At 48.3% G+C, this 13561-nt stretch overlaps 2 protein-coding genes across 3 annotated transcripts in view; both read right to left on the bottom strand.

Annotated features, from left to right (window-relative positions):
- Positions 1-299: 299 nt before the first annotated feature.
- On the bottom strand, positions 300-4219 carry hjv (hemojuvelin BMP co-receptor). Its single transcript, XM_083909956.1, has 4 exons — positions 4019-4219; positions 1962-2094; positions 1313-1875; positions 300-1238 (listed from the first exon to the last, which is right to left on the bottom strand). Exons 2-4 carry the CDS (start codon positions 2083-2085, stop codon positions 603-605), a joined length of 1323 nt encoding a protein of 440 aa, XP_083766082.1. The 5' UTR covers positions 2086-2094; positions 4019-4219; the 3' UTR covers positions 300-602.
- A 442-nt stretch (positions 4220-4661) lies between these two features.
- Positions 4662-13561, bottom strand: part of thbs3a (thrombospondin 3a) — a 10065-nt gene continuing 1165 nt past the window's right edge. The window contains exons 2-23 of one of the 2 annotated variants that reach the window (XM_083910037.1): positions 13412-13561; positions 12382-12635; positions 12197-12299; positions 12093-12119; positions 11938-12020; positions 11228-11279; positions 10995-11143; positions 10775-10912; positions 10619-10693; positions 9702-9854; positions 9460-9570; positions 9230-9337; positions 8986-9145; positions 8482-8600; positions 8331-8383; positions 8073-8254; positions 7133-7311; positions 6951-6999; positions 5888-6084; positions 5632-5804; positions 5123-5262; positions 4662-5019 (exon numbers count right to left, since the gene is read on the bottom strand). The exon at positions 13412-13561 is cut by the window's right edge and continues 57 nt beyond it. In XM_083910037.1, coding sequence (XP_083766163.1) covers positions 4958-5019; positions 5123-5262; positions 5632-5804; positions 5888-6084; positions 6951-6999; positions 7133-7311; positions 8073-8254; positions 8331-8383; positions 8482-8600; positions 8986-9145; positions 9230-9337; positions 9460-9570; positions 9702-9854; positions 10619-10693; positions 10775-10912; positions 10995-11143; positions 11228-11279; positions 11938-12020; positions 12093-12119; positions 12197-12299; positions 12382-12635; positions 13412-13561 — 2717 coding nt within the window. In that variant the 3' untranslated portion in view covers positions 4662-4957. Of the gene's footprint in view, positions 5020-5122; positions 5263-5631; positions 5805-5887; positions 6085-6950; positions 7000-7095; positions 7312-8072; positions 8255-8330; positions 8384-8481; positions 8601-8985; positions 9146-9229; positions 9338-9459; positions 9571-9701; positions 9855-10618; positions 10694-10774; positions 10913-10994; positions 11144-11227; positions 11280-11937; positions 12021-12092; positions 12120-12196; positions 12300-12381; positions 12636-13411 lie in introns of those variants that run through there. The other variant, XM_083910038.1, reaches the window with a different exon arrangement.

Genomic DNA, 13561 nt, shown 5'->3' on the forward strand with positions numbered 1-13561 from the left:
GTCGTCAGCGACGTCGTCAGCGACGTCGTCAGCGACGTCGTCAGTGATGTCGTCAGCGACGTCGTCAGCGACGTCGTCAGCGATGTCGTCAGTGATGTCGTCAGTGACGTCATCAGCGATGTCATCAGCGATGTCATCAGTGATGTCGTCAGTGATGTCATCAGTGACGTCATCAGTGATGTCATCAGTGACGTCATCAGTTCTGATCAAAGACTTCAGATGATTTTGTTGTGATTTAAAAACAAAACATTTCGTTGTTATAAATATAAACAATCTTTATTATTATTATTATTGTTACTATTGTTGTTGTTTTCTTTTCTGAACTTAAATATTCACAACATCAACTGTGTGGGCGTGGCTTATGACAGCATCTTGTTTTTAAAGCAACGGAGTCGCGCCGGGCGACAATACTGCGAAAAATCAACTGAGCTAAACTAACTAAACTAGCTAAACTAACTAAACGAGCTAAACTACATAAACTAGCTAAACTAACTAACTTATCTAAACTAGCTAAACCAGCTAAACTACCCACATTAACTAAACTAACAAAATAATCTAAACTAGCTAAACTTTTGAGCGATATTCCTGTGATGTCATCGTCCTCAGGCTCTGCCCACAGTTCCCAGCATGCCGAGCGTCAGCAGCAGCGTTAGGTGCGACGGTGGGCGGAGTCTTTGTGGCGCTGCGGCGGCGACCAGCGACAGGTGAACGGTTTCCCGCTCAGAGATCATGTGACGTGCGTCGTGCAGCGCGGCGACGGCGGCGGCGCTGGAATTCAGGTCTCCGCTGGAGGTTAGGTCAAAGACGCACGCCTGGAAGTAGACGTCGCGGGCGGGAAGCAGCGCGGCGCAGTGGGCGTGGGCACTGACGGAGGCGGGCAGAGAGGGCGGCGGCGGCGGGGGGCGGAGCGTGTCGAGTCTCAGGGAGGCGGGGCATCCCCACACGCACAGCTGCAGGTCCTGTTCGGGTCCAAACGCCTGCGTGACGGCGCGCGGCGCTAGCACGGAGAGGCCTAGCGAGCGCCCGCTCTGGCGCACCACCAGCAGCGTCCCGATGTGCGGCGCCCGGATCTCGGCGTGGCGTCCCGGGCTCTGCGTGCTGACCGTCAGGCCGCGGCGACCTCGCCGCTCGCCGCTGGACACGGAGCCGTCGGCGAACGCCGCGGGCACGTTGTCGAGCTCGGCCTGGTACAGCTGCTGCTCCACGCACTCGCGCATGTTCTTAAAGATGACGGTGATCTGTGGAGAGACGCCGCCTGTCAATCATCTCGCCGACCACGCCCATTCACGCCGTCAGGTGTGCGGGGACTCACCTTGGTCAGCGCCGTGCTCCTCCTCCCCGCCGCCGCCGTACCGGGCGTGTCCGTCACCGGTGAGCCGGTGGCCTGAACGAAGAGGTATTCGTTATCGATGAGAGGCCACGCCCCCTGCACGCCGCACGTCTGGAAGTCGTCGTCGAACGTTCGGACGTGCGGGTCGCCGAACACGCCGCAGTGCACGTACTCCGGCGCGCGACCTTCTCTGCTCAGGAAGCGCCGCTCGTAGACGCAGTCGTCCGCGGACAGCGTCCCCTGGGGGAGGGGGCGGGGCTGCGGCGTAGGCCCCGCCCTGGGACAGCGGTGCTGGATCAGCAGGTCCTCGATGCCCTGAACCGCAGAGTGGTACGCTAGGTCGCCGCGGCACGCCCGCGCCATCCGCTTGGTGCAGGTGGCGTATGACCGCAGGGCGCTGCAGTAACCGGCGTTCACCACCGCTCTGCTCATGGCTACGGCGCCGTCTGGTGGTCTGACTCCTCCCACTCCGCTGCCACCGCCCAGATCCAGCGTCGCAGCCACGAAGTCAGAGTTACATCTGAGGATACGACAGGAAGCTGCACCTGTGACACAACCAGTTAGCTTAGCATTAGCTTAGCATTAGCTACAAGAGAGGAGTCCTGGTGTGTATGTGTGTGTGTGTGTTGACCTTGTTCAGGTAAACTCAGCTGGACCAGCAGCAGAGTCAGCTGGAAACACTGTTTCCATGGTAACGCTGTGTTTCCTGTGACGACAGCCTGAGCCTTCATCATCATCATCATCATCATCTTCATCAGTTAAATCTGTGAGAGAAAAACATTTATGATCTGTGTGACAGTACACACACACACATACACACACATACACACACAGTACACACACACACACACACACACAGTACACACACACACACACACACATACACACACAGTACACACACACACACACACACACACACAGTACACACACACACACACACAGTACATAGTAGTAGAAGTAGTAGTTTTAGTATTAGTAACAGAAGTAGTTTTAGTAGTTGTAACACTAGTAATAGTAGTAGTATTAGTAACAGTAGTAGTTTTAGTAGTAGTAACAATAGTAGTTTTAGTAGTTGTAGTAACAGTAGTAGTTTTAGTAGTAGTACTAACAGTAGTAGTTTTAGTAGTATTAACAATAGTAGTTTTAGCAGTAGTAGTAACAATAGTAGTTTTAGCAGTAGTAGTAACAATAGTAGTTTTAGTAGTATTAGTAACAATAGTAGTTTTAGTAGTAGTAACAGTAGTAGTTTTAGCAGTAGTAGTAACAATAGTAGTTTTAGTAGTAGTAACAATAGTAGTTTTAGCAGTAGTAGTAACAATAGTAGTTTTAGTAGTAGTAGTAACAATAGTAGTTTTAGCAGTAGTAGTAACAATAGTAGTTTTAGCAGTAGTAGTAACAATAGTAGTTTTAGTAGTAGTAACAGTTGTAGTTTTAGCAGTAGTAGTAACAATAGTAGTTTTAGTAGTATTAGTAACAATAGTAGTTTTAGTAGTATTAGTAACAATAGTAGTTTTAGCAGTAGTAGTAACAATAGTAGTTTTAGTAGTATTAGTAACAATAGTAGTTTTAGTAGTAGTAACAGTAGTAGTTTTAGCAGTAGTAGTAACAATAGTAGTTTTAGTAGTAGTAACAATAGTAGTTTTAGCAGTAGTAGTAACAATAGTAGTTTTAGTAGTAGTAGTAACAATAGTAGTTTTAGCAGTAGTAGTAACAATAGTAGTTTTAGTAGTAGTAACAGTTGTAGTTTTAGCAGTAGTAGTAACAATAGTAGTTTTAGTAGTATTAGTAACAATAGTAGTTTTAGTAGTATTAGTAACAATAGTAGTTTTAGTAGTAGTAGTAACAATAGTAGTTTTAGCAGTAGTAGTAACAATAGTAGTTTTAGCAGTAGTAGTAACAATAGTAGTTTTAGCAGTAGTAGTAACAATAGTAGTTTTAGTAGTAGTAACAGTTGTAGTTTTAGCAGTAGTAGTAACAATAGTAGTTTTAGTAGTATTAGTAACAATAGTAGTTTTAGCAGTAGTAGTAACAATAGTAGTTTTAGTAGTATTAGTAACAATAGTAGTTTTAGTAGTAGTAACAGTAGTAGTTTTAGCAGTAGTAGTAACAATAGTAGTTTTAGTAGTAGTAACAATAGTAGTTTTAGCAGTAGTAGTAACAATAGTAGTTTTAGTAGTAGTAGTAACAATAGTAGTTTTAGCAGTAGTAGTAACAATAGTAGTTTTAGCAGTAGTAGTAACAATAGTAGTTTTAGTAGTAGTAACAGTTGTAGTTTTAGCAGTAGTAGTAACAATAGTAGTTTTAGTAGTATTAGTAACAATAGTAGTTTTAGTAGTATTAGTAACAATAGTAGTTTTAGCAGTAGTAGTAACAATAGTAGTTTTAGTAGTAGTAACAGTAGTAGTAATAAGTCACACTGATGATGCTAATGCTAGTGTTAGCTGTATTAGACGAATGCTCGTGTTAGCTGTTAGCCCAGTGTTAGGCTAATGCTTGTGTTAGCTGTTAGCCCAGTGTTAGGCTAATGCTTGTGTTAGCTGTTAGCCCAGTGTTAGGCTAATGCTCGTGTTAGCTGTTAGCCCAGTGTTAGGCTAATGCTCGTGTTAGCTGTTAGCCCAGATGGTGAGAGTGATGCAGAGCAGGGGCTGATGGGAATTGTAGTCAGTGATGATCACAACAGTCTCTCACCTCAAGTGGTTCGGGATCAGAGTTGCTCCATGTTTAGTTCCAGGTTTGTGTCAGGACCTGGGTCCTGGTTCTGGTCTGTCCTGGTTCTGGTCTGTCCTGGTCTGAAGTGGCTCTGGTTCTGGTCTGTCCTGGTCTGAAGTGGCTCTGGTCTGAAGTGGCTCTGGTCTGTCCTGGTCTGAAGTGATTCTGGTCTGAAGTGGCTCTGGTCTGAAGTGGCTCTGGTCTTTGACATGTGTGACATTCACAGCTGATTGAGAGAGTCAGTGGTTTCTAAATAAATCACCAACAGCTGCTGCTACACAACAGCTGACACACACACACACACACACACTGATACACACACACACACACACACACACTGATACACACAGACACACACACATAGACACTGACACACACACACACACTGACACACACACATATACATACCTTGAAAAGCAGCTGAAACAGTTTGAGTGTGAATGCTGCCCCCAGCTGTCTGTAAGACGGTACTGCAGCTGAACAAACTTCTATTAACTACTACAGTTAATCAAGTGTGTGTGTGTATCAGTGTGTATCAGTGTGTGTGTGTGTGTAGAAGAATAAAGAGTTTTAAAATGATCAGATGTTTTATTTCAAACCTTAAAAACATTGTGTAGCTTATGATTGGTCAGCAGGGTCATGTGATCTGATCACTGTCTATGTTTATCAATGACTCAGCATTTCAATCATTAAAGGGGAGGAGTCTGTGCTTTACAGTCCAGGTCCAGATGGTTCAGAGTCCGGTCCAGGTTCTGGTTTTTGTTATAACTGAATCCATCACAGTTTGGTGATGTTTGTCCACTAGTTGATGACATCATCATCAGTGTGTGTGTGTGTGTGTGTGTGTACACACTGTGCAGCTTGATGATGATGATGATGATGATGATGATGATGATGTCACTGCTTCACCTGCTGCTCTCAAACCTGAATGTGCATCAGAACTTGTTTACGATGAGACTGAAAATCTGCAGGAACTGAGTCTGAAAACAACAACAACAACAACAACAAACATCATCAAAAACAAACAACAACAGACACACAAACATCACAGTCATGTCAAAGGTCAAAGGTCAAAGGTCATACCGTTGCACCTGTAGCGCAGGTTAGACCAGATGATGTTTTCCTGAGAGAAGCAGAAAACGCCGAGTCGTCCTCCTCTCATGGAGCTGTCAATCACTACACCTGAGTCAGCAACCAGGTTAGAACCTTCAAACAACTTCACCCTGAGACACACACACACACACACACACACACACACACACACAGAGGTCTGGTTTAAAGTTTGGTCTATGGTCTGGTCTGAGGTCAGGTCTTACCTGATGTAGCCGACCTGAGGTCAGGTCTGAGGTCTGGTCTGAGGTCAGGTCAGGTCTGAGGTGAGGTCTGGTCTGAGGTCTGGTCTGAGGTCAGGTCAGGTCTGAGGTGAGGTCAGGTCTGAGGTGCAGGTCTGAGGTCTGGTCTGGTCTGAGGTCTGGTCTGAGGTGCAGGTCTGAGGTCTGGTCTGGTCTGAGGTCTGGTCTGAGGTGCAGGTCTGAGGTCTGGTCTGGTCTGGTCTGAGGTCAGGTCTGGTCTGGTCTGAGGTCAGGTCTTACCTGATGTAGCCGACCTGAGGTCTGTGGCTGAGCTGCCAGCGGTACGAGGTCTTGTCCTTCCAGCCCTGGTTTCTAGGATCCTTCCAGAGCAGAGTGACTTCTCCTGCAGTGTCTCCAGTGTGCCACAAGGCGTTCCTCAGAGTCTCTCCTGGTCCGGTCTGAGACTTGACGGCCTGTGGGACAGAACCAGAGACCAGGTCAGGTGGACATGCAGCAGGTCCAGCAGCAGGTCCACATCAGGGCGACCTTCAGAGACCTTGAGCTGCAGCGCGGGCTGGGCCAGCGCCCTGAAGGGGGCGCTCTGCCAGTACGCCTGCTCCGTCTGCTTCCACATCACCACGTAGAAACTGGACGAGTCCTGGTAACTGAAGACGAAGCCGGCGTAATCGTCGTCCGTCACCGTGTTCACGTGGAACGTTCCCTCAAAGTCCACGCCGTTAAACGCTGTGTAGCCTGAGGGAGGACAGTGATGATGTCATAGAGGACAGTGATGATGTCATAGAGGACAGGTGATGATGTCATAGAGGTGATGATGTCATAGAGGACAGGTGATGATGTCATAGAGGACAGTGATGATGTCATAGAGGAGGTGATGATGTCATAGAGGAGGTGATGTCATAGAGGACAGGTGATGATGTCATAGAGGACAGTGATGATGTCATAGAGGAGGTGATGTCATAGAGGACAGTGATGATGTCATAGAAGTGATGATGTCATAGAGGAGGTGATGATGTCATAGAGGACAGTGATGATGTCATAGAGGTGATGATGTCATAGAAGACAGGTGATGATGTCATAGAAGTGATGATGTCATAGAGGAGGTGATGATGTCATAGAGGTGATGATGTCATAAAAGAGGTGATGATGTCATAAAAGAGGTGATGATGATGTCATAGAGGAGATGATGTCATAGAGGACAGGTGATGATGTCATAGAGGTGATGATGTCACAGAGGTGATGATGTCACAGAGGTGATGATGTCACAGAGGTGATGATGTCACAGAGGTGATGATGTCATAGAAGAGGTGATGATGTCACAGAGGTGATGATGTCACAGAGGTGATGATGTCATAGAGGTGATGATGTCACAGAGGTGGTGGTGATGTCAGAGGTGATGATGTCACAGAGGTGATGACGTCACAGAGGTGATGATGATGTCACAGAGGTGATGACGTCACAGAGGTGGTGATGATGTCACAGAGGTGGTGATGTCACAGAGGTGATGATGTCACAGAGGACAGGTGATGATGTCACAGAGGTGGTGATGTCACAGAGGTGATGATGTCACAGAGGTGGTGATGATGTCACAGGTTACTTACCTACAGCCAGACCTGGGTCACTGTTCATGGTCTGGACGATCTCCATTCCCTGAAGAGAGAGACATGACCTTTAGAACCACGCCCCCTCAAACTGACTCCGCCCACCTCACTGTGATGTCACATATCACACTTTAAACACAAAAACCTTTGCCTAATGACGGACTCCGCCCCCTGGGGGTCACCTGATTCAGCACCACCCAGTTAGGGTCGATCTGGGCGTCGCCCTCTGGGTCGAGGACGACCGTCTGATAGGCTCTGAAGTCTGTGAGCGTGACCTCTGAACTCTCTGGACACGCGTCCAACACGTCCAACACTGAGTCGTTATCAAAGTCGTCCTCACAGACGTCTCCAACACCGTCCACTGACACAGAGACAGACAGAGACTTTAAGCTAACTTCTCCTGGTTATCATCAACAACAAACACAACAAACATCAACAACAAACACAACAAACATAATCAACAACTAACACAACAGACATCAACAACAAACACAAACAGACATCAACAACAAACACAACAAACATAATCAACAACTTACACAACAAACAAACGGACATCAACAACAAACACAACAAACATCAACAACAAACACAACAAACATAATCAACAACTTACACAAAAAACATCAACAACAACAAACACAAAAAACATCAACAACAACAAACACAAACAGATATCAACAACAACAAACATCATTAACAACAACAACAAACATCAACAACAAACACCACAACAACAAACATCAACAACAACAACAAACAAACAAACATCAACAACAACAACAAACAAACATCAACAACAACAAACACCAACAAACATCAACAACAACAAACATAACAAACATCATCAACAACAAATATCAAATAACAACAAGCATCATCAACAACAAATATCAACAAACAAAAACAAACATCAACAAAAAAACAACAACAATAAACATCAACAACAAACACCAACAAACAGCATCAACCACACAACAAACATCACATTTTTGTACCAAACTGAGTAGTTGTGTTAAGTGTAGCATGTTTACAACCTGAGGAAGTGATTTCAATGGCAAACTGTCCTCACGTTGTTGGTTAAAAACCTGTACATACAAGTAGAAGAAGACACAGACTCACTGTCAGAGTCTTTCTGATTAGGGTTAACGATGAGACGACAGTTGTCGTGATCGTCGAGGACGCCGTCGTTGTCGTCGTCGTGGTCACAGTCGTCTCCCAGACCGTCGTTATCAGAGTCCAGCTGTGAACTGTTGGGGATGTCGGGACAGTTGTCTCTGCTGTCCTGGAGACCGTCTCCGTCCCTGAGAGACACACACAGAGTGGATCACATGACCAGCAGGGGGCGCTCACAGCACAGACTCTGTGTGTGTAACTCACATGTCCTGGTCTGTGTCACACACGTCTCCAACCAGATCACTGTCTCTGTCCGTCTGAGACACACACACACACACACACACACACACACACAGTTAACCACTCACTGTGACCTCATACCTGTGTGGGGTCACTGTGACCTCTGACCTCATACCTGTGTGGGGTCACTGAGCTCAGGACAGCTGTCACAGGCGTCTCCAACACCATCTCTGTCTCTGTCCGTCTGCATCGGGTTTGGAACCTTCACACAGTTATCAAGGACATTAGGGATACCTGAGGACACACACACACACACAGACACACACACACAGACACACACACAGACAGTGTGATGTTATGGTCCATCATCAGTGATGCTCCGCCTCTCTTGAGCACCTCCCCCCTTTCCTAAGCCACTCCCCTTGTGTCTTAAGCCCCTCCCCTCCTGTCCCCTCACCGTCTCCGTCCTGGTCACAGACGTCTCCCTCCCTCCCTCAAGCCCCTCCCCTCTTTAGCCCCTCCCTCCTTTCGTAAGCCCCTCCCTCCTCTCTTTAGCCCCTCCCCCAATGTTTTAACCCCTCCCTCCTCTCTTAAGCCCCTCCCCTCCTCTTTTAACCCCCTCCCCTTGTGTCTTAAGCCCCTCCCTCCCCTCTTAAGCCCCTCCCCTCTGTCCCCTCACCGTCTCCGTCGATGTCCTGGTCACAGACGTCTCCCTGTCCATTACTGTCCGTGTCCCTCTGGTCAGTGTTGGGGACATTAGGACAGTTGTCACAGGCGTCTCCAAAGGAGTCACTGTCAGAGTTCTGTTGATCTCTGTTAGAGACCAGACGACAGTTGTCCTGAGGACAGAGGACATCGAGTCAGCGGAGGGGAGGGGCCAGTTGAGCTGGCTCCGCCCCCACCCCCCCGCGGTCATGTCTCACCTCCACGTTCTTGACGCCGTCTCCGTCGGCGTCCTCGTCGCACTGATCTCCAACGCCATCGTTATCAGCGTCTTCTTGACCAGAGTTAGGCGTCAACACACAGTTGTCCTGAAGAGGGCGACAACGAGGCGACAACAGAGCAGTCACACACTTTACACTGTGTGTGTGTGTGTGTTTACACTGTGTGTGTGTGTGTTTACACTGTGTGTGTGTGTTTACACTGTGTGTACCTGTTTACAGTATTTGTTGTTGTCCATACAGGGCAGAGAGCGATCAGGATATCCATCCATGTCTGTGTCAAAACCACAAGTGTTTCCATTTCCTGCCCAACCCACGTTACACTGTAACATACACACACACACACACACACACACACACACACACACACACACACACACACACACACACACACAGGTTACAACAGAGGTGTGTTGTGATTGGCTGCAGGGTGTCAGGTGGGCGGAGTCCTCACCCTGCAGGTCACCTCCCCGCTCCTCTCCATGGTGCAGTGGGCGTTAGTGTCACAGGGGTTAAAGGTCAGAGCAGCACAGGAATTCATGGGGAAACAACCTGAAGTCTGGTTTCCAAGGTAACCAGGTTTACAGCCACCACACTTATATGAGCCCTGAGGACACAGACACAAGACATCACTGACACTGATATCAACAGACATCACTGACACTGATATCAACAGACATCACTGACACTGACATCACTGACACTGACATCACTGACATCACTGACACTGACATCACTGATATCACTGACACTGACATCACTAAGATCACTGACACTGACATAACTGACATCACTGACACTGACATCACTAAGATCACTGACACTGACATCATTAACATCACTGACACTGAAATCACTAACATCAATGACATCACTGACATCAACTGACATCAACAACACTGACATCACTGACATCAACATCAACTGACATCACTGACATCAACCAACGTCAACTGACATCAATGACACTGACATCAACTGACATCACTGACATCAACTGACATCACTGACGCTGACATCAACTGACATCACTGACATCACTGACATCAACTGACATCACTGAGATCAACTGACATCACTGACATCACTGAAACTGACATTAACTGACACTGACATCAACTGACATCACTGAAACTGACATTAACTGACATCACTGACACTGACATCAACTAACATCAGCTAATATCAACTGACATCACTGACATCAACTGACATCACTGACATCAACTGACATCACTGAAACTGACATTAACGGACATCACTGACACTGACATCAACTAACATCAGCTAATATCAACTGACATCACTGACATCAACTAACATCAGCTAACATCACTGACATCACAGACAGCACAGACAGCACTGACTCACCACAGTGTTGACACACACAGAGTTTGACACACAGGCGTCTTGAAGATCCAAACACTCGTCGATGTCCACACACTCCTGTCAACACACAACAAACATGTTACACACTGAACGCTGTAGTGCACACACACACACACACACACACGCACAGACACACACCTGTTTGTGTGACTTGGCGTAGTCCAGTCCAGTTCCAGTCAGTGGCGCCCCCCACAGGCCTGGAGGACAGGACTGACAGCTGAAGCCGCCCATGGTGTTGACACAGGCATCAGGAGAGAAACATGGCTGCAGCTCACACTGAGGGGGAGGAGTCACATTACTGACACGCCCACAAACACACACACACACACAGTCTGTTGTTGTTTTTGTTGTTGTGTACCTCGTCGATGTCCTGACAGTGTGTCCCGTTCCCACTGGTCCCTGGAGGACAGGGTCCACAGGTGAAACCAGGGTAGTGCAGGCTGTCCCCACAGAGGACACCTCTGTAACACGGGTTAGGGACACAACGTGACCGAGGCTCATGGAAACCTGCAGGGACAGACGGGCTTCAATCAGGTCCTCAGATCACAGTCCACAACACTGATGACTCAGATCACTAAACTGATGACTCACCACATACTTGACACTCAAGGATAGTGTTTCTGATCAGGGACATCTCCTTCACCTGAGGACAAGAGGACAGTGAGACACAGGTCAACTCTGCTGTCAACTGTCTCACCTGTCCTCTGATGTCAACTGTCCTCTGATGTCTGACCTGTCCTCTGATGTCTGACCTGTCCTCTGATGTCTGACCTGTCCTCTGATGTCTCACCTGTCCTCTGATGTCTCACCTGTCCTCTCATGTCTCACCTGTCCTCTGATGTCAACTGTCCTCTGATTTATCACCTGTCCTCTGGTGTCTCACCTGTCCTCTGATGTCTCACCTGTCCTCTGATGTCTCACCTGCTCTCTGATGTCTCACCTGTCCTCTGATGTCTCACCTGTCCTCTGATTTATCACCTGTCCTCTGGTGTCTCACCTGTCCTCTGATGTCTCACCTGTCCTCTGATGTCTCACCTGTCCTCTGATGTCTCACCTGTCCTCTGATGTCTCACCTGCTCTCTGATGTCTCACCTGTCCTCTGATGTCTCACCTGTCCTCTGATGTCTCACCTGTCCTCTGATGTCTCACCTGCTCTCTGATGTCTCACCTGTCCTCTGATGTCTCACCTGTCCTCTGATGTCTCACCTGCTCTCTGATATCTCACCTGTCCTCTGATATCTCACCTGTCCTCTGATGTCTCACCTGTCCTCTGATGTCTCACCTGTCCTCTGATGTCTCACCTGTTCTCTGATGTCCTGTCTCAGTTCTCCCAGGATCTGGTTGAAGATGATGAGTTGTCCAATCAGAGCCTTGGTGTGGTCACCTGAGGATGACATCATTCACCTGATCAGCTGTGATTATTGATTATCAGCTGAGGACGTGTTTGAAGACTCACCCAGGATGGCGTTCACGTCCCCATTCACTGAAAGACAATGGACAGACGAGTGTGAGGACAGGTGGGGGACAGTGAGGGGACAGACAGAGACAGGTGAGACTCACCTGTGTTATAGTTTGACGAGTCTCCCTGAAAAGGACAGTCAGTCAAAGCTCCAGCCTGAGCAATGCTGCCCCCTAGAGACAGTTTGAGGGACTCCACGGCTCCCTGAGGGACAGACAGAGACAGCGAGACATGGTCATCATCACTTTGACAGTCGAGCGGGACGATCATTGTCTCCGTCTCTGACCTGGAGACGAGCGTACGTCTTCTGTCCGTGTCTCAGCTCCACCAGGTGGGCGTCGTCGGGCAGAGGGACGAGCGGCGGCAGACTCTGGCTGGAGTCGGCCAATCGGCAGTCGACGTACAGCTCCATGTGGGCGTGCTGTCGGTGGAGACCGCCCACTCTCAGGAGGACGGAGTGAGTGCGTCCGTCCGCTAAGTTAGCGTTCTGCAGGTTGACGGTGTGGACTTTCCCGTCTGCTCTGACGTAGCGGACCAGGACTGAGAGGACACAGGAAGTGGACACACAGGAAGTTGTCATACAGGAAGCGGTCATACAGGAAGTGGACACTCATAAAGTTGTCATACAGGAAGCAGTCATATAGGAAGTGGACACTCAGGAAGTGGGCACACAGGAGAAGTGGATACACAGGAAGTTGTCATACAGGAAGTGGTCATACAGGAAGTGGACACTCAAGAAGTTGTCATATAGGAAGAGGTCTTACACGATTCGTCATACAGGAACGGTCTTACAGGAAGTGGGCACACAGGAGAAGTGGACACACAGGAAGTGGTCATACAGGAGAAGTGGACACACAGGAGAAGTGGGCACACAGGAAGTGGACACACAGGAGAAGTGGACACACAGGAAGTGGACACACAGGAGAAGTGGGCACACAGGAAGTGGACACAGGAGAAATGGTCACACATGAAGTGGACACAGAGGAGAAGTGGGCACACAGGAAGTGGACACAGAGGAGAAGTGGACACACAGGAAGTGGACACACAGGAGAAGTGGACACACAGGAAGTGGACAAACAGGAGAAGTGGACACACAGGAAGTGGACACAGGAGAAGTGGACACAGGAAGTGGACACACAGGAGACTTGGACACAGGAAGTGTACACACAGGAGAAGTGGACACACAGGAGAAGTGGACACGCAGGAGAAGTGGACACGCAGGAGAAGTGGACACAGGAAGTGGACACACAGGAGACGTGGTCATATACAGCAGCGTCACGCTAACGTGGGCCCAGCGTCGTTCAAAACTCACCAACCTTTATTGATCTTTCCCATGACGGCCACCTCCAGGTACTTCCTGTTGTCCTGTTTACCGTACACGCCCACCAAGACTCCGCCCAGTTTCAGCGGCAGCCGCAGCGTGGACACCACGTAGACGTCACTGAGCGCGCTCAGACCGTCCGACA

This window comes from Microchirus variegatus, assembly GCF_963457635.1.
Source record: "Microchirus variegatus genome assembly, chromosome: 2".
Classification (NCBI taxonomy): Eukaryota; Metazoa; Chordata; class Actinopteri; order Pleuronectiformes; family Soleidae; genus Microchirus; species Microchirus variegatus.